This window comes from Acanthochromis polyacanthus, chromosome 5, assembly GCF_021347895.1.
Source record: "Acanthochromis polyacanthus isolate Apoly-LR-REF ecotype Palm Island chromosome 5, KAUST_Apoly_ChrSc, whole genome shotgun sequence".
Taxonomy (NCBI): domain Eukaryota; kingdom Metazoa; phylum Chordata; class Actinopteri; family Pomacentridae; genus Acanthochromis; species Acanthochromis polyacanthus.
Genome location: NC_067117.1, coordinates 32,786,224 through 32,813,922, shown reverse-complemented (window position 1 = coordinate 32,813,922; position 27,699 = coordinate 32,786,224). Strand labels below are relative to the sequence as shown.

Genomic DNA, 27,699 nt, shown 5'->3' with positions numbered 1-27,699 from the left:
GAATCTTGAGGTTTGTTCATTTGATATCTCTCTTTAATATAACAGTCTTTAGATTACCTACGTATATAAAACAGACTATTTCACACTGATTTATTCATTTGCTTTATTCAACTGGAAATTCCTCATTGTGAATAATGACAACTTTAAAAACACAGCATTGAGATTCTACAACAGTTTTTTCATCTGCATATTTTATCCAAAAATGAATCGTCTTGACAGAGCAGATTTTTAAAATCCTTGTTCATCAACGTAGCCACTAGCCAGAGACAGATTTACATCTTGTTCCTTCCTGCATAATTCACAGGTGCAATGTTTCATAAATGACTGAACTACTTCCAGTTTTATGCTAAGCTAGGCTAAATAGAATACACACAAACTGCAGTCAATGTTCAGTTTGATATTCTTAAAATCATCATCTTCCACAGATAACGTTGTATGGAACAGTATTTTTTAAATGCTACGTCACCTCAAACAGTTTTGCTACCTCACTTACTGTTTTTGTTTGTCTTTTAGCAGCAATCAGGATTAAAAATAAAACACAAGCATAGGTTAGCTGACGTTAAGCTAGCTGATTATACTGATGCATTTCATATTGGGAAACAAAAGTCGAGCTAATTAGCGTCTGACTAGCACACATTCAATGTTTGGTTAACTTGTTTTGAGTCATTTTAGCACAAACTATGTAACTTGCGCACTTTTACTGTCCTCGTAGTTGACAACAAAAATATTTAAAAGACAGTTTATACTTTTGTTAAGCATTGGCAAAATAAAACAAACATTTTCAGCAATTGGCAGCAGCAGAGATCCATGTTCATAAATGCTAACTGCAATAAAACAGAAGAGAAAAGATGAAAATTTTAAATACTGTTAGCAGTTAGTAAAAATCAAACTTCCACTCTGTGTTTAAAAAGCAATTAATTGAAACCTACTTTAGAAAAAAAGGTTAAGAGTTCCAGCTATTAAATACTAATTAGTCTTTATCAGCCTTTTCAATGTCCAGTTTTCTGAGGTTTCAGTCAACCGATAAAATTATTTCTGCCTAAAATAAATCTGCAAAAATCCAAACCTGACATATTTAGGATAATTATTACTTGATTATTTTGGAGTTAAGATTAAGTGAAGCTATTTTTAGTGTTTGATTGAGCATTTAATGTCAGCATTAACAGAAAGATCTCCACTTGATCCATTGTTTCCATAAAAAGAACTACAAAAACACTGCATCATTAGTGTTTCCAGTCAGCTTCTATCTGTAGTAATGATAATTAAGTTACACATGGAAAAATAAGGCACGTTGCTGCACTAAAATAATGAAAAAATGAATATATTGTTACTGACACATTTATTGAGCTACATTTACAGGCAAAAATTACTTCATAAGAAAGACATTTTTCAGTTTTTTTCTCCAAAATATAAATGTTGAGAGTATCAAATTTGAGGTCAAATCTGATTTTCAGACCCTGTTTTTGTGATCGTTGACCTTGTGTTTAAATCCAAATATCTTCACAACAGCTACAGTTTTAGCATTGTCACGTTATGAGAATCTAGATTCATACATTTAGAATAAAATAACTAAAAATATATTATGTAAAGATGATGAAAAGTGGCCAAACACATTCAGAGAAATAAATATAATCATTTTTTTAAGCTTGAAAGTTTGTTTTTGACTTCAACACAGAGTTTGCTTAATTCTCATGGCATATTTTGCAACTTGTAATGTTTTCTGGCTAAAACCTCTTAAACAAACAACGCAGTGAATGGATCTCAATGTGAAAATGGAAACTAAAACATGTTGACACAGTTGGCAGCTCTGAAACTCATACTTGTTTGTTCATTTATTTACATTAGCTGTAATACTTCTCCTTTTATTTGACTGTTTGTTTCCTAAAAAGTCAGCTTTGGGCCTCCACACGAAGCTGCAGCTGGAGGCCGAACATCTGGCTGCCGTCACTGTCAGGGCTTTAAGTGCTAATAAATCAACAGGATGTTCCTTTAAGTCCTTTAAACACTGTTGTGTCAAACTAAACTGCTTCTTAACAACCTCAAATACCAGTAGGCTCAGCTGGATGAGTGTTTGTGTGTCAGTTAAATGTTCTAAGTATTTTAAACACGAATAAATCAACCGGACGTTTTGCATTGAAAGCGCTAATATGTCAGTTAAACATGCAATGTGAAGACTTTTAGCTCCACTTATTTCTGTGTTGCTGAGCTGTTGTGTTTTTACCACAGTTTGAAATTAATAGGATTTGCTTCCTTCTGATTTAGTTTATTCGAGCGGTGCTAAAACATCTGGTGAGCGTCAGTGTTTGCAGGGTGTATCCAGGTGTTGTCCACACTTCCAGCAGCAGTAATGATGATGATGAAACGTCCGTCCGTCGCTCGCCGTCAGAAAAGACTGACAGAAGATCAGCTGAGGAGGAACGAGGAAACACAATTAGCAATCAAAAAGTACTTTTAATGTAAGAATGTGTGCAGGACTCTGATATAACACAATATTCTGTGGATCACCATTATAACCCGTGGTTTCATACAGTAGACATATTCACCTGCATCTTTCTGTAGTTGTTGTTTGAGCCTGATTTGATAAACCTTTACTGAATGTGCATTAACTTCCTTGTTCTGTTTGTATTATTTGTCTGTTCTCATCTACTATCCTGATGTTCCCAACCAGTCGAAGCGTCTGGTTCTGTCAGAAGTTTTTTTCCCCCTCCTTGTTAAAAGTTGATTTTCTTTTGTTTTTTTCTTTTGGTTCTTGCTAATAGGGGATCCAAAGGCAACCTTGGATTGTTGGGTTCTCTGTTTAGAATTTCTAAGGTCTTTACCTCATTTTGTAAAGTGCTATTTGATGACATGGATTGTTAACTGGCGCTATATAAATAAACACGTTTCCATACAGTCTCCTTTAACTTTAACGCACTTGGCCCACCAAGCTTCTATCTCTTCGTGGAAGAAGGTCACATCTTGAACCTCCAAAAACTCATCAAAAGCATGGATGACCTCATCATCACTCTGATAACATGCATGACTTCATCATTACTCAGAAAATGGCAACCAGGAAAGTGTGATTTCAGTTTGGGAAACAGAAGTCAGAAGGTACCAGGTCAGATATACACTCACAGACCACTTTATTAGGTACACCTTCCTGGTAAAAGATTGGACCACCTTTTGCCTTCAGAACTGCTTTAATTCTTCATGGCATACTTTCAACAAGCTGTTGGAAACATTCCACAGAGATTTTGGCCCATATTAACATGATAGCATCACACAGTTATAGCAGATTTGTTGGCTGAACATCCATGATGCCAATCTCCCGTTCCACCACATCCCAAAGGGTCTACTGGATTGAGATTTAGTGACTGGGGAGGCCTTTGGACTATAGTGAACTCATTGTCATGTTCAAGAAACCAGTTTGAGATAGGGCTGGGTATCAATCTAAAAGTTTCGATACCGGTACCAATTCCGATACCGGTTCCGAAACGATACTTTTTTCGATACCAGTTTTACAATATATACTCTAACAGAATGAAAATTGCATTACACATAACTTTTCACATCTTGAGTTTAATTTTCCAGTGATTTCCAGTGCAAAAGAACATTTGCAAGCAATGTACAGTTCAGTACATACTGAGCCACCTTCGCCCCCGGACCCTTCCTGGCCGACCCGGAGCCGGTCGCGGCGCACCGCCATGGAGGAAATGCGCCCGGCGGGGGACGGCCCGCACCTGGGGAGAGGTCCCGCAAGGGGATCCTCCCGCACCGAGCGGCCGCCCCTGGCCTGCCGAGTTGAATCCCCCGGGCGGACTGCGCGGACCCCACCCGTTTACCTCTTAACGGTTTCACGCCCTCTTGAACTCTCTTCAAAGTTCTTTTCAACTTTCCCTTAAGGTACTTGCCGACTATTGGTCTCGTGCCGGTATTTAGCCTTAGATGGAGTTTACCACCCGCTCTGGCATATACTGCACCGCGCACTATTGGCGTCCATTTTACAAAAGTAGAGCCACGTTTTAGACCTCAGAGACGTCTTTTCCCACTTCGACAGAGAGGGACCTCCTGCTGCAGCCAGGTACTCTTGCTTCGACGACATGCTACACAACTGCAGTAAATTCAATGTACCTAACGTGAAACCTGTCTGTGAATGGGCAGCATGTTTTTTTCCGGCTTGCCGCAATGACGTGTAATGTTACAGCCAATCACAGGTTTGCTTTATCATAATCACGCGATAAGTACTGGAACATGGAACTGAAAGACGAGGCTTATTTCGATACCCATTACTACCAAAACATTTCGATCGGTGCCATTAAAGAACCGAAGTTCGGTACTCAGCCCTAGTCTGAGATGATCTGAGCTTTATGATATGGCGCATTATCCTGCTGGAAGTAGCATCAGAAGATGGTCCACTGTGGTCATAAAGGGATGGACATGGTTAGTAACGACACTCAGGCTGACTGACTGTGACATGAACAGTTGGTACAAAGGGGCGAGACTGTCCTCCCTGAAAAAACGACCACATAGGTCATCTGTACACGCCCTTATTACGACGAGTGTTACGTTTTGAAGTTAAGCGACCTCTAGCGGTTGAGTAAATATCGACACTCCGGTGTCTCAGCTGAAACGTCACCATGAACAAACTTTGACCTAACACTAACCTTATCCCTAACCATAACCATAACCTTAAACCCGTCTTGCGAAAGTGAGGGAAAAGTCGTTTCGCGAGGGAAAAGCCGTTTCGCGAATTAAATCCCGTAATGCCTTCCTGTTCCCGAAGGGGCACTAACCTAAATACGCTCTCATGGGTCGTATTTCAGGGACACGTACATATGACCTCTATGGTCGTATGAGTTTGAGGGCTTTTTCAAGGGGCCCAAAGTGTGCTGAGAAAATATCCCACACACCATTACACCATCAGCAGCCTGAACCGTTGATACAAGTCAGGATGGATCCATGCTTTCATGTTGTTTACTCCAAATTCTGACCATCTGAAGGTTGCAGCTGAATGGAGACTCCCCAGACCAGACAACATTTTTCCAATCTTCTATTGTCCAGTTTTGGTGAACCTGTGTGAATTTTAGCCCCGGTTTCCTGTTCTGAGCTGACAGGAGTGGCACCTGGTGTGGTCTTCTGCTGCTGTAGCCCATCTTCTTTAAGGCTGGACGTGTTGCGTGTTCAGAGATGGTATTCTGCATTCATGAATGTCTGTGAAATACTTTTAAAGTGTGTCAATAAATATTAGAATTGGGCTTTGGCATCCTGTGGCTACTTGGTCTTGTTGTCAGGTGGCCATGAAATATGTGAGACCTCAAAGTTATATGCCTTATTTATTGTTTAAGATTATTGTTGTGAGTGGTTTGACATTATTACATACTGTAGTATTGCAGTGTTTTATATAGTACTGCCAGTAGGATTAAAGTCTCACCTCGTCACAGCCAGAGCATCGTGGCCAAACCGACTGACAGTAGTGACGCCCGCAGAGCAGCTTCTGATTGGACCAGAAGTAGACCAGGTCAGCCAATCCCTGGCCGCACTCCGAGCACACGAAGCATGTTGGATGCCATAGGGCGTCATGGTAACCGGCACGCTCGGCATACACAGCAGGATTCTCCTTTTCAACCTCGCCTTGGCAACCAGTGCACCGCTAGACAAAAAATGAAAGTAGAAAGATCAGTTTGTAAAATTACTGATGCTAAATTCGAGTTCAACTGCATTAAAATGCTAATGTGAACCATGTCAGCCATCCAAGGCGCTAACTCTCAGGACTTAGCTATTGCTGTGGCTAATGCTAATGCCATAACAGTAGCACGACATGCTAATCCACAGCATTGTCCTAATGCTAATGTTATAATGCTAATGTTAGTGACCCAATGTGCTAACTCTAAGGATTTCGCTATTATTGTGGCTAATGTAAATGCCACATTATTCGCACAACATGCTAGCCTGAAGCATTTTCCTTTTGTTGTGGCTAGTGTTAATGTTGCAATGCTAATGTTAGCCACATCAGCTGCCCAATGCACCAATTCAGAGGATTTGGCTATTCTTATGGATAATGTTAATGGCACAAAAGTTGCACGACATGCTAACCTGTAGCATTTTCCTGCAGATTAGCATGTTGTGGTTAATGTGAAGGTTCTAAAGCTAATGTTAGCCACCCAATGCAGCAACTCTAAGGATCTGGCTATTGTTGTGGCTAATGCTAATGCCACAATAGTTGCACGACTTGCAAACCCACAGCATTTACCTATTGTTGTGGCTAATGCTAATGCTGTACTACTAATGTTAGCCACATTTCCTAATGTGGGGACATTAGCATCAATAAAACCAGTAATCCACTGGGTGTTCAGTTCCTCAGATGCTGTCAGTGCATGAAGACTGTTGTGTTCACTCTTACAGCAGAACATTTGGTGAGTTTAGTTTGTGGTTTAGATGTTTTAGAGTTTAGCCGAAGCAGCTGCTTGAAGTAAATAGACCGGCTGCTCATTCTAATTGGTTCACCTGGAAGCAGTGAAGGGGCGGAGCTACGAAATTTTTTGCTTGGTTATTATTGGTTCTGTAGTTTATTTCTAGAAAGTGAATAAAATTCTGCAGAAACTGTGCAGTAGTTTTCATATTTAAGTAATATTCACTTCTTATCTATGCAAAATCACAATTATAACTGTGTTATTACTTATTACACTATACATTTTATTTCCTAGTACAATGTATGTATTTAGATTTTATGTTTATACTTTCTACTCAAGTAGATTTTTGTTATATGTTGTGTTTTCATCTACTGCTTAAATTTGGAGCTCTTTGAATGGGAGCAGTATAAGCAGCTTCCTCTTAGAAGATTAATAAAGTATTTGTATTTCTGATTCTCACAGCTTCTATTTCACATCTTCAAGTTTTTAAGATGCACAAAATGATTGAAGAAATAGATTTTCACCAAATGGGACATTTAATGGGTTTTTAGTGTGACTTTAGAAAAACCTTTAGCAGCATGTGAACTTCTAACGCAATATTTCAACCTGCAGAACTGAACCTGTTTAGTTTGTTTCATGATATTTTTGTAGTATGGTAAGAGGATACCACAAACCAGTTACCCAGTAATACCAGGGCCATTTTCCTAAGATAACCAGGATTTAAGCTTCAAACAGTCAGTCATTTACTCACGTATTCAGTCTTGCTGCCGTCTTCCGTCCCATTGGTGGACCCAGCAGTGGAGGCGGCGTTGCTGTTGGTCGAGCTGTGGTCCTGTTGCTGGACCGCATCCTTCTTGGCATCCTTGGCCGTCCTCTGAATGGCTGCTTCCCTCAAAGCTCCACCCTCTCCAGGTAAAGCGACCTCCCCGACTCCCAGTGCCTCCTGTTTGTACTGCTTCACAAACAGCAGCATGGAGGAAATCTGCAAAAAGACGGTGAAGAAGTAAAAACACTTCATGAACCACAAAAAAAGCCGATGTTAGCTTGTTATGAATAATCACGGTTTTACCTCCTCCTCAGTGGAAAGGCTCTGACACTTCATGGGGTCCTGATCGTATACAAGAAGCTGACCGAGGAGCTGCCTGCGACGCTCTAAAGCTCCATCGGTGCCTGAAACCGGACGTTGACTCTGTGAGAGAAGCTCCATGTACTGCATCGCCTGAGGAGGTCAGAGAGTTTGAGGTCTGGTTAGATTTACAGAAACGTTTAGATTTTACACCAGATTGAGGAGCACATTACGACTCAGCAGGCTGATACAAAGATGTGAAATAAATGTGTCGCCACCTTCAGACAAAGAAAGAAATAGCTCCTGAAATATTTAGTTTGATAATTGGACATTATATTATTTTGGACAGTATGCAGTAAGAAATACTCTACACTACTGTTCAAAAGTTAATGTTTTCCATGAAAACTCACTTTTATTCATGTGCTAACATAAGTGCACAAGGGTTTTCTAATCATCAGTTAGCCTTTCAACACCATTAGCTAACACAATGTAGCATTAGAACACAGGAGTGACGGTTGCTGGAAATGTTCCTCTGTACCCTTATGGAGATATTCCGTTAAAAATCAGCTGTTTCGGGCGCCTGTATAGCTTAAATGGGTTAAGCAGGCGAACTATGTATAGGGGCTGGTCTCCGACGCAGCGGCCCGGGTTTGATTCCCGCTCGTGGCCCTTTGCTGCATGTCTTCCCCCAACTCTTCTCCCCATTTCCTATCTCTCCTATCAAATAAAGCCGAAAAAGAGGATAAGAAAATAACATTTAAAAAAAAAAAAATCAGCCGTTTCCAGCTAGAATAGTCATTTAACACATTAATGTCTAGACTGAGTTTCTGATTCAGTTAATGTTATCTTCATTGAATAAAGCTTTTTTTTTTTTAAAATGAGGACATTTCTAAGTGACCCCAAACTTTTGAATGGTGGTGTATATTATATTGAACAGGAAGAAACACTATGTGAACAGTCACATCCATGTATTATTGATAATACTGAGGCATTTGTGTGTGTAACTGTTTTTTTAGAGGTTTTACATAGCATCGCTTAAAGCACATTTTATTCTTCCGTCACTGTGAGCTGTTTGTTCTGTAAAGAGTAGGGCTGGACCCGAATATCCTGAATATCCAAATATTTGTTCACTACGGTGGTATCCAGATATTAATTTTGGTATCTGAATATCCCTCCCCCCGCCCGCCCCAACTTAAGTTTTGAATTTGTTCCCAGTGACTTTATAATTTTTGTGAAATACTGTAATGTTACAAAAAAGTTCAAAAGTTTTAATAACAGCAAATGTCTGCAAAATAATGATATTTCCAGTTGTTTGAAATACAGTAAATCAGTGTAATTCTACAGACATAATTAATATTTATAAAAGCACAAGTTTTGGGTGTTTGGATTTGGATCATTTTGGCCTGAAAATACACTAATTTTGCTGCACTTGAAAATTTAGTGTTTTTTCCCCATATTTTTAAATCAGTTAACTGTTGTTTTTCGGAGTTCCCCACCACTGAAACCTGAGCTCACTGAACACATCTGAAGTCGTCATCGTTCTGTCCAGGTGTTCTCAGTGACACATCTGCATGTCGTCAGATTATTTCACCACAGTCAAATGGTGAGTAACAGTTTAGAGCTGCATCTAAAAACTCAAGCAAACAAAGGAGTCGAGTGAAATGAACGAGATCTTTCGAGACACATCTGGAATGCAGCCTCCGTCAGTGTTGCGTTTGGATCCGTCTCTACAAGCTCAGCCGCAGTAATGTCTGTCATCGCTGTAATTACAGGCTGTGGAGCCTGAAGCATGCTCGAGTCTGTTTTTAATGGAGACCAGATAGTTCAGGATGTTCGACGCAGAGAAATCTACACTTAAAACTCAACTAAAGGAGTGAATAAAATGGTAAATCCGTAGGGTAAGAATACATTTTTAGCTCATCAAGTTGAGAGCATCATATTTTAAGAGAGAAAAAAAATGGAGAAAATATGAGCTGAAACAACACACTCATGAGAGGGGACTTAAATTTCTTGGTCTTACTTGGAGATTAGAGGCGTAACTCCCATTCTGGGGCATAAGTGTAAAGCCTTATATCAAATAAGGCTTCATAGTTTACACTTGTATATATACCTGGTCTCCACTGTCTGATTTCTACCTGTTTCTAACTGAAATTGCACTTACATGGTCGCCATTTGCAGATGAATGATGAGGTCATATGTGTTATTGGGGAGTATCAGAAAGCTCATTATGGCATTTGTACATGTAAACTACACTGTAAAATGCTGCATGACATAAGTCTTTATAGTTTACAGGTATATACATGTACCTGATGTGTGACTTTTCACTTCCGTTTCTCATACTGAAATCGCACTGGCATGGTCACCATGTCCAGATGAATGATGAGGTCATGCTTACTGTTGAGTATCTGGAGGCTCACTATGGTATATATGTAAATTAAACTATAAAGTGTTGCATGATATGTCTTCATAGTTTGTGTGTATATATACCTTATCTCATACCTTTTGACTTCCATTTCCCAAACTGAAATTGCACTCGCATGGTCACCATTTTCAGATGGATGATGAGGTCATGCATGCTGTAAAATAATGATGAAGCCATGCATATTGTCAGAGTGATGATGAAGTCACGCATGCTTTTGAGGAGTTTGTGGACACTCAAGATGTGCCCTTCTTCCATGAACAAAAACAAGCTTGAACATCGACAGACCAGCTGCACTGATGTTTCAGGACCCTGAAGAATTCTGCCAGAACAGTCGTTCTCCAGTGGTGTTTTCTGGTGAAGCTGAGAACATTTTAAAGTACCCTCGTTATAAAATGGTGCCTTGTACTGCTGCTGCTTGTATCATGTAAGGTTTGTAGCTTTTAGGTCTATAAACCTGACCTACACCATCTGAATTCTGTTTCCCAAACTGTCGTCCTACTCGTGTTGTCTCCATTTTTTCAGAGTGACGATGAGGTCATGCATGCTGTTGAGGAGAATGTGGAGGATCAAGATGTGATCTTTTTCCATGAAGGGATAGAAGCTTGAACATTGGTGGACCAAGTTAATTAATGTTAAAGGAGACTATGTTGTAAAATAAGACAAGAACGATCTTTCTCTGTCACCCAGCACAGGGGAGAACCCAAGCAGCAGGCACAGACAGGAGGATGAAATGAACAATGATTTAATAAAAATAAAGGATAAGGAAACAGAAAAACTCTTAATAACAGAGGCAGGAAAGAAACAACAAGGAGGAGAGAATCAACGAAACTAAACACAGGGCGGACCCGAAGGCCGAGGTAGAACTAAACATAAAACTAACTGGAGTGAAGGGGAAGATGGTTTACTGAGTCCAGTGCATGGGAGGCGGACGAGGAGCCAAGTTGTCTGAGCCGAGGGAGGGAATGTGGCAATGGCAGGGAAAAAGATAAGCTCGTCCAAAAGGGGAGACAGAGTCCGAGAGGCGGCGTGCAGGAGATGGCGGAGTGAGTCGTGGCCAGGGAAGGTGGTGAAATGATGCAGCAGAGTGGTGTGGGAAGTGTCAGGCTTTATGGTGGGATGATTGATTAATTATCAAGTTCAGCTGCGCTTCTCAGCAGTGCCTCTCCTCAGCTGTTCTCAATCGGCTGCGTCAGCACTGGCACAGGAGGAGTGTGACATTCTCCTGTTTTCTGGAGAAGCCGAGAACTTTTAAAAATATCCTCGGATAAATTTGTGCTTTTGAAAGTGGCGTTGTCTTTAGAATAGTGTAATATGCAGCACTTTTTTGACTTTTAATGACATAAAAAGCAGCATTATGCCAGCTTTTTTTGTATGTTTTGCTGTTAAAGGTGGTTATGCTGAAAAATAATGCAAGAATAGCATTTCTCCTGAAATGTGTTCTGATTATAGGCAAGAAAGTTTTTGAAGAGCCCTCGTACAAAGTGGTGCTTTCAAGGGTTTTTGACAGTGAAAAAACTATTTTGTCAGTAGAACAGTGCGATAAGCAGCGCTTTTTTGGCTGTTGAAGACATAAAACGCAGCATTATGTCAGCTTTTTGTGCATGTGTTGCTGCTAAAGCTACAAAGTTGAAAAATAGTGCAGGGACAGCCATTCTTCTTGACATTTTCTGGTGAAGGCAAGGGCTTTTTTAGGACCCTCATAGCTAGTGCATGGAGTCGTACCATCCTGTTTAATTCAAGCTTTGGTGTTTAGAAGTTCTCCCATTTCAGGTCAAGGCAGTAATGTGATGAAACAGCTTTAGAGTTACTAACTTCATACTGATTGCAGCTTCCTCACCAGTTTCTGGTTGAGTCCGGCCGGCGCCCAGTCGTACGTCGTGGTGTTGAAGGTCGGGTCTTTGCGCGACACCACCGGATTCGTCACAATCATCCGGTTTCTCTTGTACATGCGAAGGCCGCCGCCTCCTTTAACCTTCGCTGTTAAATGTGCGCAGGGTGAGTCGGCCAGTAGTCGTCCCATCCTCTGGTCGTCCTCCAGGTCGCCTCCAGGAGCGTGATCGATGGTGCTGCAGCCACAAGCTGTGCAGGCTTTCCTGGACAAAGGAGACAGGAGTTAGCAATCTGAACCACAAGGCGGGTTGTCTTTAAAGTAGTGGTGGGACGCGCTTAAAGAACTCATTCTAAGGCTTTGTAATTAATTCATTACATATTTGACACAATAAGCAACATTTTTCAATTCAAATAAATTTTAGTTGATGACTGAATCAATGAATAGACTTTTAAATAACAAAAATGTTTGTTTCATTTCTATTTTTCTATACTTTTCATCTGTCTGCTACATTCACAGATTACTGCAAACTCAAAGTGCAAATAAAGGGATTGTATTCAACATTTTTAGACTTTTTGTAAACTCAAGCACTTTCAATGTCTTGAAAAGTGGTCAATTATAGGATGTTTACGTTAGCTAACATTAGCTCTGGTGCTAACAGCAGCATGTTTTACATTGAGGTGATACTGTCGGCTTGAAGTGCTGCAGTGATCAGAAAACTCTTTGGTGCACAATTTGCACACAACCACACTTTTATCTAAGCTGCCATCAGAAGTTTTTAAAGAAAATTTCCACCCAACAAGCTCAATGAGGTCTTGTCTTCCTCCACTGTTCACCAAACTTTTTTGTGTGCTCACGTCAGTGCGTCCTGTGCATGTTCTTCACGGCTGTCAAACAGACATTAGGCTCATTTACCGCCACCTACTGGGCTGGAGTGTGCAAATTAGGGAACTGAGAAAGGTATGATTAGATGTGTTATTTATTTGTTTTTCATTAATTTATCAAAATTGAAGCATTAAAGTCTCATCCCTAATTTCAAGACATCCACAAAATGACTCCATTTATCAGTCAGAAACTGTTAAAGTTGAAAAAGTTGTCAAATTTCCAACTTTCTGACGGTTCTTGAACTATGCGTCTGTGATGTGTGGTTGCATCAGGAAAAATTACAAAATATAAATATAAAATTGTGATATTTAATCCAAGTCATTTAACTGGAAATGTGTTTCTTTTAAAAATTTACCAAAAACAAATGAATGAGATTCTGTAAAAAATAAAAATTCTGCAATCCTCTTTGCAACCATGAAGCCTTCAGTGACTGAGCTGTGACCAACATTACAAATGTTACAAAAATGTGGAGGTTTACAGCTGAACTGCAGGCAATGTTCATACAGAGCCGTATGGAAACTTATTAAAATAATAAATAATAAAAATGAGTTAAAATTCACATTAAGTTGTTTTCTACATGCACTGCTTTGCATAAAGTACATCATCTACAGAAAATCAACAGATTTATTTGGATGTTGAATCAGTTTGGTGCAAAGCTGAATCTTTAGCCTCAGTCCTCTGTTGTCTGATTGAAGGTTTTTTTTTTTACTGGAAAAGCACCTTAATGTACACGGCTGTTAATTTTTTTTGCATTAATGATTCAACCGCAGCCTGTTTGTCTTGAAAACCTCCAGTTGTCAGAAAAACACCTCTTTCTTTCAGTCTTGAAATCACATCATAAAGCTTTTACAGTTGTTTTATTCCACAAGAGAAGCAGAAAATGAAGTTATCTGTGCTCACAGTGCAGCTACAGCTACTATTTCCGCAACATTTGGGATGCTTTTACTGTCACAGTTGTATTTAAATAAAAAAAATCATTACAACCAGGTGGAGTTGCTACTGCAGCATGATCTCTTACTGCATCTGTTAAAACTGACTGTTAGCGTTGCTGTTTTGCTCTCGGATTACAAAACATCCTAATTCAGTCGCTCCTCTCCACAGTTTCCATGTTTATTCCTCGTCCAGCCAACACCCTTCTGATCCCCAGTCATGTTTCCTTACGAGCAGAGAACCGAAGAGAGCCGTGGGAGGAGAGTGGAGACGATTTTTCTTTTCATGTAGTTGTTTAGGCAGAGGGAGAAAATGAAAAGAAAGAAAAAAGGGGGAGTTCAATACCTCCAAGAATGTGGCTGAAATCCAGAGCAGCTCTCCTTACATACGAGACACATCGCTGCTGCTGAACTCTTCTGCTTTATGGACATCTGAGCGGAAATAAGAGTGAAGCACAGTCATAGATCCATTTCTGTTATATGTTCTATTCAAAGGAAGTATAGACATACAGTTTAGTAGAATTTATACTTGAAACCTTGTGAGCATCAAATGTTAGAGGTCACAAATACATAAAGTCTCATTTAAAGCATAGACCAAAAGCTGAATTTTATTCTTTTATTTTTAAACGTTATGAGTTCTGCAACATTTTTGTTTTGTTCTCAGCAGAAAGTTCCCAGAATGTCTTACCTGGACATTTCATTTTAATTTAATCAAATGCGATATCATTTATTACCTCAGTATTGTTACAAGCTTTACTTTTTTACTGTCCTGTTCTAGTTCTGATTATATTTTGACCTTTATATATGTATATCTTGGTTATTCTTCTTTTCAGATGGTGTATTTTCTTTTTTCTGAGCGATGTCTGGCACAAGAATTTCCTTTGGATTAATGAAGTTCCCCAGTACCTGTATTGGGGACATTGATGGGCGCCGGAAAGAGCACTTTGCGGAATTCCTGAACCGAGTAAACACGTCCTCTGAGCCTGAAGACTTGGGGGAATATTCGTCCATATCCATTGCAGAGGTTACCGAGATAGTTAAGAAGCTCCTCGGTGGCAAAGCGCCTGGTGTGGACGAGATTCGCCCTGAGAGGCTGAAGACTCTGGACATTGTTGGACTGTCTTGGGTGACACGTCTCAACAGTGTCCCGTGGGCATCGGGTAGGGTACCTGCAGAGTGGCAGAACAGGGTGGTGGTTCCCATTATTATAAAGAGGGACCGGAGAGTGTGTGCCAACTACCGGGGTATCACACTTTTCAGGCACCCCGGGAGAGTTTACTGTTCGGTGCTGGAAGCGAGGCTCTGACCGACTGTCAAACTTCGGATTCAGAAGAAGCCATGTGGATTCCGTCCGATCGTGGAACAGCGGACCAACTCTTTACTCATGTGGAGCTGCTGAGGGGGTCATGGGAGTTCGACCTACCAACCTACATGTGTTTTGTGGATCTGGAGAATGTCTATGACCGTGTCCCCCGAGGGGCTCTGTAGGAGGTACTGCTGGAATATGGGGTACCAGGCTCATTGATGCGAGCCATTCGGTCTCTGTACAACCAAAGTGAGAGCTGTGTCCACATACTCGGCATAAAGTCACACGTTTCCAGTGGTGTTGGACTCCTCCAAGGCTCCCCTTTGTCTCCGATCCTGTTCGTGGCGTTCATGGACAGGATCTCAAGGCACAGCTGGGGTGAGGAGGGTGTCCAGTTTGGGAGCCTCAGAATCACATCTCTGCTTTTGTGGTTCTGTTGGCTTCCTCAGACCGTGACCTTCAGCAGCACTGGAGCGGTTTGCAGCCGAGTGTGAAGCAGCGAGGATGTGGATCAGCACCTCCAAGTCCAAGGCCATGGTTCTCTGCTGGAAACCAATGAATTGCTCCCTCTGGGTTGGGAGGAAGTTGCTTCCCCAAGCAAAGGAGTTCAAGTATCTCGGGATCTTGTTCATGAGCGATGGGAAAACGGAGCATGAGATGGACAGGCGGATTGGTGCAGCGCCAGCAGTAATGTGGACGTTACACTGAACCGTCGTGGTGAAGAGGGAGCTGAGCCACAAAGAAAAGCTCTCAATTTACCAGACCATCTACGTTCCAACCCTCACCTATGGTCATGAGCTTTGGGTAGTGACCGAAAGAACAAGATCGGGGATACAAGCGGCTGAAATGCGCTTCCTCTCTAGCGTGTCTGGGCTCAGCCTTAGAGATAGGGTGAAGAGCTCAAACATCCAGAGGAAGCTCGGAGTAGAGCCGCAGCTCCATCATGTTGAAAGGAGCCAGATGAGGTGGCTTGGCTGTCTGATTCGGATGCCTCCAGGGAGACTTCATCTGGAGGTTTTCCCAAACATGTCCACCTGGGAGGAGACCTGGATGGACGGATGGATGAAAATCTCAATGGCTAAAGGATAAAGTTCTTAAAAATGTTCTTTACACACTGAGAACCTTTGGTATCATCTAACACTGTGGGAAATGTTTTAAAGTTATAATGATCTACCTCAGTATCACAGGCAACATGTTCTAGCTTTGTTTAACGCTGAAGGAATGTTTTTAAAATGTAATTTCTCACTGATATCATCTTCTGTGCAATAAAACCCAAATTATCCACCAGGATCCAGGGAATAAACATGAAACGTGAAGCTCCAGTTTAACTATTTCACCTAAAAGGAAGAACCAAACTGAGGAGTCGTGGCAGCAGTTTGTTTGGTGAAAATCTAAGAAAATGTCTTTTTTCTGATAGATGTTTGTGTCACAGAGAAGATAAAATACTCTTCTGACAGCCTGAAGTGACGATAACAACGAAGACACAGGGGAAAGAAGAGACGATGTTTTTTTTTTAACATTTATCAAGAGAGTCTGTGTGGGAGGAAACACACACACACACACACACACACACCCACACACACACACACACACACACACACACACACGATAGATGATCTCATTGGTCCGCCCAGTGACATCATCATCATCAGTGTCCTCACAAACACTGCAGATCCACATCTGGACTTCACACTGTTTACGCTGCTACACTGTCAAAAACCTTTTGGTTAAAAAAAGAAAAAGAAAAAACATCTGGTACATCTGGTTAAAAAAAAAACACCTGGTAAAAAAAACATTTGGTAAAAACAACACCTGGTAAAAAAAAAGCATCTGGTAAAAAAATGTCTGGTAAAAAAAACACCTGGGAAAAAAAAAGAAAAAAAACATCTGTTTAAAAAACACCTGGTAAAAAACATCTGGTAAAAATAAACACCTGGTAGAAAAAACATCTGTTAAAAAAATGTCTGGTAAAACAAAACATCTGGTCAATCTGGTTTTGTTAAAGATAATGAGTAAAAACAGGCCAACACTGTAAATAAAGTCAACATCAAAAATCTGTATTTTTCTTGCAAATAGTTTATTAGTTTAAATCAGCCGTAAATATAATTTTACAGATATTTGTCATTACTCAAAAGAAAAATCATGCATAATACTAAATGGAAAATGGCCCATCTGCTTTCAAACTGTTATTTTACAGTTTGAAAGCAGATGGGCAGTTTTTTTAAATTACAGATAATAATCATAAAAGTAATTAGGAGTAATTTGTTCTTTTATAATGTATGACCACAAAATAACAATATTTTAATGTAATTAAATGCACTAAAAATATTATTTTACAGATATTTGACGCTATTTGGAAGAGAAAATATGAATATTAAGCACTGAAAAATTGGGAAATTTATTTATTTTACAAATATTAAAATGAACTGTTTTTAAGTGAATATTTAAATTACAGATATTAATCACACTACTACTAATAATAATAACAATAGTGTCGACTAATTTGTTCTTTTACCGTGTGTGATCACAATATCACACTAACTAAATGCAATAAAAATCTAATTTTGCAGATATCTGACATTATTTGGAAGAGAAAATAGATATAATAAGCACTGAAAATTGACTATAAATAATTTTTAAACTGTTATTTTATAGATTTCTTAAATTCCAGATAATAACAACAATAATAATAACAAATGAAATATTATTAGTAATTTGTTCTTGTACAATGTATGGGCACAAAATCACACTATTTTACTTAATAAATCCACTGAAAATATAATTTTACAGATATTTCACATCATTTCAACAGTTTTTTTAATGTTGCAGCATTCCAATGTTTCTTAAATGTTTTTCTGGCCTCCTTGCTGCCTGATTTTCACAGTTTTTTGCTTTTTTAAACATGTAATGACCTGAATTTGGTTCCCTTTCAACACTCTGACTCTTTCTGAGGCGTCATTCGTCCTGTGTTTGTTCTGGCTGCTGGACTTTCATTTCGTTTTGAAGCCAAACTCTTCTGTTATCTGGGCTGTTTGGTATTTAGCTGTGGCTGTTATAAATGACAGTAGGAGGTCGACTGATGCACAGCGACAGTTCAAATGTCCTCACAGCTACAGAGAGACCAACATGTGGGCGATGACGGACTGCTTTCAAAGCCGCTGGCAGGAAACCTGAACCAGGCTGCTGTTTGTCTGACAGGTGGGCCGTCTGTCCGTCTGTCAGCAGGTTTTAGCCAGCCCCAGGGAGTCCATCACATACGTAAGATTCTGAATATAAACACAACAATGAGCCGAACTGCTACAACAACCTCCTCTGGTCTGGTTTCAGGTTTCTACCAGATGTTGAACCAACCGGTCTCCAACACCAAACTGGGAAAAACTTTGATCATGTACAAAAAAAACAGAAAACACTAAACCTGAATAGTTAGCATGCAGTTAAAATAGCACTACTGTCTAAAAATATCACTCAGTGTTCTGCATTAAAGGAAAAACTAAACTTTTTTTATTGGGGAAATTCACTGAATCTCGGGCTGCACAGTGCGGTAGTGGTTAGCACTTTCGCCTTGCAGCAAGAAGATCCCCGGTTCAAATCCCGGTCTGGGATCTTTCTGCATGGAGTTTACATGTTCTCCCTGTGCATGCGTGGGTTTTCTCCAGGTACTCCGGCTTCCTCCCACAGTCCAAAAATATGCTGAGGTTAATTTATCACTCTAAATTGTCCGTAGGTGTGAATGTAAGTGTGATTGTTTGTCTGTATATGTAGCCCTGTGACAGACTGGTGACCTGTCCAGGGTGTGCCCTGCCTTCTCCCGAGTCAGCTGGGATAGACTCCAGTGACCCTAGTGAGGATAAAGCGGTGTATAGAGAATGGATGGATGAAATTCACTGACTCTGGAGATCAATCCGCTTCAGTTAGCCCGTTAGCTTAGCATAGCTCCGTAAAATCCAGTAAACACCTCTAAAGTTCATAATTTACACAATATGCATTATTGGTTAAATCTGTAAAGTGTAAGAAAACAACAGAGGAGAAAAAATGCAAAAAAAAATCATGTTATTTTATTTTACTATCTTTAATTTTATTTAGTTTTATTTTATCTTTTTTTGTTTTATTATCTGCTGTTACTTTATTTCAGTTTATTTGGTTAGATTTTATTTGAATGTGCAATAACCTCCTTCATGTTAAATTGTTGCTTTTTACATAAACATTTATTGTTGTTATTTAATTTAATTTAATTTATTTTATTTAGTTTCCTTTATTATTATTTTATAATGTTTTATTTTATTTTATATTAATTGATTGTTTTATTTTATTTTAACATACAATAACCTCCTTCAAGTTAAATGGCTGGTTTTTACATAATTTATTATTGTTATATAATTTAATTTAAATTGATTTTATAATCTCTTATTTTATTTTGTTTCCTTGTTTACTTTAATATCTGTTATTTTTATTTTGTTTTATTTAATTTTTTTCTGTTCACATGCAATAACCTCCTTGTTAAATTGATGATTTTTATATCATTTGTTATTGTTTATTAATTAAATTAAATGTAATTTTACTATCATTTGTATTAACTACGCCTGACGTATGTCAGCGGGGTTACTGCATTCTCTTCTATCTGGCTGGGTAAGTATGTATGTGTGTTTGTATGTGTGTATGTCCGTTCAGATATCTCTGCACGTGCTGAAGTCAGGATAATCAAACTTGGCACTGAAGATCGGTCTAAGGTCCCCTGCTCAGTTGTGGAGTTAGAGGTCAGCAGATCAAGGTCAAGGTCACAGGGGTCACTTAGCACATTTCCTGCATATTGCATCATTTGTACAGGAAGGGATATACGTAGGATGATCAAAATTGATTCAGAGTATCATGCATAGGCATGGTTCTGCCCTCGACTGAGGGCTTGTCTAGTTTTATTTTACTGTATCTTCTATGTTCTTACATCATATTTATTTTATTTTATTTTAACACGCAACAACCTCCTTCACGTTAAACTGTTTTTTTTTTGTACATCAACGTTTTTGTACAGATTTGTAGCATCTAATCAAGTCAGAAACATGTTCCTGTGCTGCTTCATGTCTGTTAGGGGATTATCTGTGGAGCGTCGTGTTATTATCAGAGGACAGACGAGTGAATTTATAAAGCCTGAAGACAGACGAGTGTTTAAAGGTGTCAGCAGACGGACGATGAGCTGAAAAGCTCTCAGTGAACAGAAACAGCTGCAGCTTGGTTAACTCCCTCTGGACCGTTTGTTTTCAGCAGCAGCAGGTCAGAACAGCCTCCTCAGGTCTGTTCAGCTTTAAAGGAAGCTTCTGCTACTGCTGTTCAGTTTAATGGTGTTTTTTATAGTTTCTAGTCTCACATGCGAGTCAGAATTACAACAGAAGTGACTCAAAAGTTCACAAGAAATAAACCAGTTTTTCAACCTCATGACGCAGCAACGAGTCTCAACACAAACCTGTTCCTGTTCACATCCAATCAAAACCTTTTTGATGAATTAAACAGTGAAATTCAAGGTTAATACAGTAAATATATGTAAAATATGAGGCATAATGAGTGACGATGAACAGAAAAAACTGTTACATGGATTTGTTTGTTAAATGAGATAAATCACAAAAATGTTGAATTAATGTCTTAACTGCATGATGATATGGATAAATATGAGCTGTCAAAATACATCTTTTAATCCATATTTATGTCAAATAAAGGCAAGAATAATTACGTGTATTAATTGTTGTATTTTTTACATTTTTTCCTCTGTTATTTTAAAGTCATTTTCACTCCCAGGCTGCTGAAAATGAGATATATGTTTAGTTTATATACTACCGTAGAGAACTGTTAAACTGGTAAATATTTACATTAAAGAAGTTTTAAATTCTTAAGTATTTACAGATTGTCTGTACATCTTTTCAGCTGTGACTGGGTGTTTTATGATGATAATACTATTGTGAGGTTGAAAATTGTGAACTATTTCACACTTATGTTATTTAAATTTACATTTCATACACACACACACACACACACACACACACACACACACACACACACACACACACACGTTTGTTTTTCCATACCGGTGGGGACTTACCATTGACTCCCATTCATATCTAACTCCTAACCCTTACCCTAACCCTAACCTTAACCATCACCAAATCAATGCCTAACCCTAAACAAACGTTTTTGCACTTTTACATTTTTTATTAACAACAACATGGCCAAGAAAACGGTGTTGCCACCCGTGGGGACCTCATTTTAGGTCCCCACCGTAAGACAAGTCCCCACCTTTATAGCAAATAGTCAGGTCAAAGTCCCCACCGGTATAGCAGAAACAAGTACACACACACACACACACACACAAATATCCATATATACATATATTTGTTTTAACATATTTTTGAAATACAGATTGATTGAGTAAAAAAATAAAATAATAATAAAAAAATCCTAAAAAAAAAACATGGACATAAATTTAGATTTTGTTTGTTTTTTTGAAGAAAAAAATAATATTTTTTAACATAAAAAGATTCATCCAGGGGGTGACTGCACTGTAAAATAAAGGAAAAACAAAATAAGAAAAAAATTAAAATATTTTTGTGTGAAGAAAACAACAAAAAATAGATGAAGGTTTTTATGTCTCATTTAAAATGACATTTAAGATTTATTTTATTTTAATTTACATAAAAGATTTTTTGGAACACGTGCAAATTCATCTAAATTTCACATATATTTCAGTTTTTTAACTAGAAAATAAGTGCTAAATTCAAGTTTCACATTGTAAATATATTTCTAAAATTACGCACAATCACTGACATTTCTGTAATTTTACTTTGTTTAATAAATTGTAGATCTCTTGTTTGCTTTCAATTTGCAGCCACATTTTATCCTCCCAGTTAGAAATAAAAGCCTCAGATACCTCAGTCTCAGGGCAGAAAAATGCTTGTTTCTGAGGAAACATGTGGCGGCTCTAAAATTAGATTCAGATAAGGAGAGAAATTCTGAACATGTCGACTATGTGGAGAGGAAACGCTGGGAGATAAAAAAGCCGCTGATAATCGGAATCACAGCCAAGAACTCTGACGTGAAACATCCGATGAATTTCCTGCTGCTCGGATTTAAAACTAAACGAGCTGCAGATTCCAGCAGCAACTCAACGTGGAAATAAACGGGAGGAAAAGTGGACAGAAGATGAAACTGAATCCTGTTAGTGTCGCTTTAAGCCGATTCATCTATGAGCTGATGTTTAGAGCAGAAACATTTTGCAGCTACAGCTTGATTTTAAAGAGGATTTGTTGCTTTTATTGGCGTTATGTGGTGGTAAACTCATATTTTTGGTCATTTATTGAACAAAACTCACAATTTCATGACATTTCCAGAGGCTTCAGAAAACTTTAAAAGATTTTTAAAAATTATTTTCTGGCATTTTATTGCATTTTGTGCCCGTTTGGTTGCCTGACTTTACATTTATCTGTTTGTTGTGTTGAAATTTCTCATGTAAGCATCCCAGAATCTGGCTTAAATTGAAAAATTTTGAAGCACAAATGATTTACTTTATTCATCCTCTTGCAGGTAAAATAGATTTAATACACATTTTATTTGAAAATTGCAATTTTTTGATGTTTTAAATTCAATCTAGTATGTGTTCAGTGATTACATTTTCAATTTTTCACATTTTTTAAACTATTTTCAGGCTTACACACAGAAAACAAGCTGTAATTTTTTACATTTTTTGATTTTATTACTACTGCTGTGATTATTATTGTTTTTGTTGTTGTTGCTGTTATTATTATCATTATTACTTCTATTATTTTTTTTTACCAGTGTTCAGTTTGACATGCCATAAAATAAATTATAATTTTATTTTATTTTTTATTTTACAGATCTTTTCTGTTTCTTTGAAATTCAGGAAAATACAAAAAACAAATAAATTACCTTTAAAAACCTGTAACTTGTGAAAAATCTCGAAATTTCCAGATTTATCTGTATTTCACAAATATTTTTAAAAGAAAAAATAGGTTAATAGATGAAACTGTTAAATTCCAGTTTGATAAAGTAAATATAATTCTAAAATTAGACCTAATGAGCGACAATTAATAGAAAAAGAAGTATGGGTTTGATATTTTTACATAATGTTCCTGTAGATGAGAGATTTTGTATAATTTCACAACAAAAATATTTAAATAAAGTGATTTTATGCTCGTATAATATCTATAAATATTATCTATCTTTTGAATTAATTTCATTGTTTTTATACATGTAAATATCGTTCTTTAAAAGTGAAAAATCCCCCAAAATACTGACAGTATCAGATAAAATTAAGGCTAAGACATAAATATTAATTACAGAAAATTACTCTTTTATTATGAAATGCTCATTTCCTGTTATTTCATAGTATATTTGCACTCTGGCTGCTGAATTTTATACTTTTTTTGAGACAGTTTACATGAAAATACAGTTTTATTTATATGCACTTTACACTTTGCAGCACAAAAGGGGTTCAGATTTACAAATTCTAAATATTTGTAGCTTATAAGCTGCTAAAAGTTTTGTCAGCTGCATTTATAGGACTTTAGCTAAATTATTCACATGTAAAGAAATATAAACACCAACATTCACACATTAGAGTTAGTGAGAAAATAAGCGTCAGATTAGCTGATAATTGAAATAAATCGCTGCTTAACTCTGATTTTTGTTGAGTATTTTGGCTGCAGCTCCATCACGCTGAGCCGTTGTGTGTTTGTGTTTGCAGCCTGCAGGTTATTTCCATCCTGTGACGACACTTTTTCCAGAAGTCGGGATCAAACCTCGACAGGTGACGCTGATCCATCAGGTTCTCGGACCGGAGGCCGAATTAAAGGAGGATCTGTGGATCAGAGCCTCGTGGTTCTGGATGAAAGTCAAACCTAAAACTGTTTCATGTTTGTGAACGAGGCGCAGAGATTCATCCAGAGCGGTATTAAAATGTCTTTAACTGCAGAACAGGCTTAAAAAATAACCTGAAGTGAATGAAAGATGATTAAAGACTCTTAGAGAATGAATAAAAAGGTGCATTTTTGGTGTTTTAAACTAAAGCCTTGGTCAGTAGCCTTTAATTACAGCAGTATAATGTTTCTTTAATAAACAGTGAGGGGGGGACTATTTGATGAAAAAAAACACTGCAAAAAATACAATTAAAACACTTCAAAGTCTTTTAAATGTGTTGCATTAAAAACTTTAAAATCCAGTGAAAATAACTGCAAATGTCTGTAAAATCTTTATATATTATAAGATTAATTTAAATACAGTAAAACAGTGTAATTTTACAGTCAATGTGGTAAAAGAAACAAGAAATCTTTGTAAAAACAGTGATTTTTATGCAGATATAATTTACAGATTTGTTTTGTTCGTAGTTAACATTTAAATTTATATTTTTCTCTAATTTTATGGGATGTTATCAATAATTTAGTAAAACAAGGAAAAATATCTGGAAAATAACAGTTTAAAAAATGGTTTATTATCTTCCAATTGCGATTTCTTTTATTATTGTTCTTTAAATTTTCAAACAGATTTCAAACTCGATGTTTCATGTCAACATTTCCACCAGTTTTCTTTTATTATTTACCTATTTATTTATTTATTTATTTATTTATTCTTTTTACAAATTCAACAAAACAGAGGAAAGCCGTAAAATTAAAGGTAAAGTTATTTACTGTTTTTTAATCTTTAATATGTAGATGTTTTTCTTTCAAATACATAAAATGTTTCTATTATTTTATAACAGATTTAAATACAGGAAAAAAAGGTGTAATTTCACAGTCAAATGTTGCAGAAGAAATCATTAATATTTGTTAAAATATAATTATAATAAAAATATAATTTACAGTTTTGTTTTGTGTTTTTACAGTCAAGATGTAAATTAAAATAAGATATATCATACATGTAATATTTTTTTCTGCTATTTTATTTGATATTAGCTGTAATTAAACAAAACTAAGAAAATCTGTGAAATCACAGTTAAAGTGGCTTTAAAGATGTCTTCTTTTACAGTGTAGAAATTAAATTTTGCAGCTAAAACACTTGTTTCCCTCACGTTTAACAGCAGTTTGAAGGTTTGTAAGAGAAACATGTTTCACTTCTTTAACAAATTTGCTCCAAATCAAGAAAAAAAAACGATAAAAACAGACGTAATAAATTAAACCCGACAGATCTTTAGCTTCACGTCCAGAACATTCAGGCTTCATTTTCTCTGTGAACAGTTTGAGCAGCACAAACTGTTTCTGTTCCAGTTTGACTGATGATCGTGTTTTCAGCTTCATGGAATCAATCAGAGATTCGTCACATTCATGAAAAACTGCTGCTTAAAGTGACAGAACACTAATAGTTTCCTTTTAGATGACACAAACTGCATAAATTAATAAGAAGAGACTCAAACTTCTTGTTCAAAAGGACAATAGATACGCCTGAAGCAGCATGTTAAGGTGAGTGAGGCTGAGATGAGCTTTAAAAGGACAAAATAACCAACATTAGACTTTAAGATCACCGGCTGTTAAATGTGTGACTTAACCTGATTATTATTAATATCATTTAGTTACAGAATAGAGGAAACACATCTCAAAAATGAATAAACGTGAAAAACTGTACAAAGTTTCTCTGAGCTTTAAGGTAAACGTTTCAAACATAGAAGTGACAAACAGTGAAAGTACAAATAAAAGGTCAAACAGAATGTTCAAAATTACAAAAAGCAACAATAAACGATGCAAATGACAGCAAATACCTGAAAATGAATGACATTGTTTTTCATTTCTCCTCCCTCTCATTAATCAACCTTTTTTCTGTGGTGTTACCAGACATTACATGCAATTTAACAAAACAGATAAAAATCTGTAAAACAACAGAAAGAATTATTCACTCTCCAATGTAGATCATTTGTAAAAAAAAAAAATTTTCTGGTGGATTTAAATATTTTAAAATTTTATAAATTTACAGTCAAATGTTGTAAAAGAATAAATTACTATTATGTTTATATTATTACATGACAAAAGTTAGGAAATGTGTAAAAAAACATTTTTACAATGATTATCTTTTTCAGATATCAACAAGTATGTGTAAATAACAATATTTTAGCTGACTTACATACAGTAAAATAAAAGTTTAAATAAATTTACAGAAAAGAAACGTAAAAGAACAGTTTACTGTTTTTCATGTGGACGTTATTTACAGCTGTCAGATCATCTGTATTTTAACCAAACAGGAAAATCTGGAAATTCACACTAAAAGTCATTATTATATAATAATATAAATATATTTTTACATAATTTGACTTAATATTTTCTGTAATTTAACAAAATACTGAAATCTGTGAACTCACACTAAAAATCATTATTAATCATTTTAAACAATTTCACGAGATATTATCTGTAATTTAACAAAACAATCAAACAGTTTAACATGTCTTTACCATCTTGTATTCCTTAATATACATATTTTTTTTAGCTTTTTGACCCTCTTGTTGTGTTTCAGATTAAATTTATTCATTTTAAAGTGAAAAAATATTTTAAAAAACAGCTTGAAGTACTTTTTCTGTATGAAACTTCCTCTGCTTGACTTAATAAGTTTAATTAAGATATAAAATGACATATTTGTAAACTTACCTGAACAGAAAACGTGTTCATTTATTAGCATCACTCTCAAAAATCCAAAATGTAAAATAAACAAAAGTCATGTAAAACTATTGCATTTTATATGAAGGACTTTCCATTGTACATTAAAAAAAATGCACTTTTTAATGAAAAATGAGTGAATTATCCCTGATGAACTGTGATCTATGAGAGATGAAGAACACCACTGCACTAAGTATTCATAGAAATGATTGTTAATGGAGTTAATAAGGAGATATAGACAAAGTTTAACGGATTTTTTTGGTTTTCTGTTGCTGAGAAACAAACCTAACCGGAAGGTTAAACTAATTTCACACCAAATTTTTGACAGAAATGTCAGTTTTTAGGGTTAACATGTAGATAAAAACTTATTTTTTGGGATTCTATTGATTAGAATCAGTAAATTGTTAAAAGACATCACAATTAAAGCTATAAAAGTAAGTTTTATGGTGTATCTTTCATTAAAGATCATCTAAACTCATTAAAGTCTCCTCATTATAAAGTTAAGGGTTCCTCCACCACCATCTACACCTGTGACCTCTGACCTCCACATCTGTATCTGAGCACATGCAGATGTTCTTTACCTTCTCCACAGCTGAGCTCACGTCCATGTCAGTCGACTCCTCGGCTGCTCGGCTGGCTGCTCCCAGAACAATGAGGCTTTAAATTCCTCTCCTGCCAACCACACTTCCTCTCCGCCCGCCCACAGCTCAGCCCACAGCAGCTCCACCGTCTAGACGCTCATCCACCCACTGCTGGGCTCCTCCAGGGTTCTTCAGGGCTCTCCAGTCTCATCCAGGCTTCCCAAAGCTTCTTCAGGGTTCTTCAGGGCTCTAACAGCTTCTTGAAGCTCCTTGAGGGTTCTTCTCCGCTGGTTTTCTCTCCTCTTTCTGCCTCAGTAACAGCTAAACTCACCTTCTCCTTCCTCTAAAGTTCCCCCAGCTCTTCCCTGTTAAACTCGTCTCCTTCTCCTCCCTCCTGCAGGTTTCTTCACCTCCAGGAAGTGAGTTTTCTTTGTTTTTTTCCTACTCTGCTGTGTTGAACTCAGCTCCAGACAGATCTGTGTCTCCGGTTCAGTTCCTCCCTGAGCTCCAGAACCACCTGAGGCCTGACTGGACTGTTTGAGTTTTTAATCTGAGACAAAGACTGAGGGATTCCCTGCTCACACCCCGTCAGCCAATCACAGCAGACCTGGGGAAAGTCCTCGGCCAATCAGAACATCAGGAATTCCTCCTCCTCTCCTC

General features: G+C 37.4%; 1 protein-coding gene across 1 annotated transcript; it reads right to left on the bottom strand.

Annotated features, from left to right (window-relative positions):
* Window positions 1-89: 89 nt before the first annotated feature.
* Window positions 90-27,699, bottom strand: lmcd1 (LIM and cysteine-rich domains 1). Its single transcript, XM_051948145.1, has 7 exons — window positions 27,040-27,699; window positions 13,866-13,951; window positions 11,715-11,970; window positions 7,459-7,608; window positions 7,141-7,371; window positions 5,411-5,629; window positions 90-2,407 (listed from the first exon to the last, which is right to left on the bottom strand). The coding sequence occupies exons 1-7, from the start codon at window positions 27,064-27,066 to the stop codon at window positions 2,297-2,299; spliced, it is 1,080 nt and encodes a 359-aa protein (XP_051804105.1). The 5' UTR covers window positions 27,067-27,699; the 3' UTR covers window positions 90-2,296.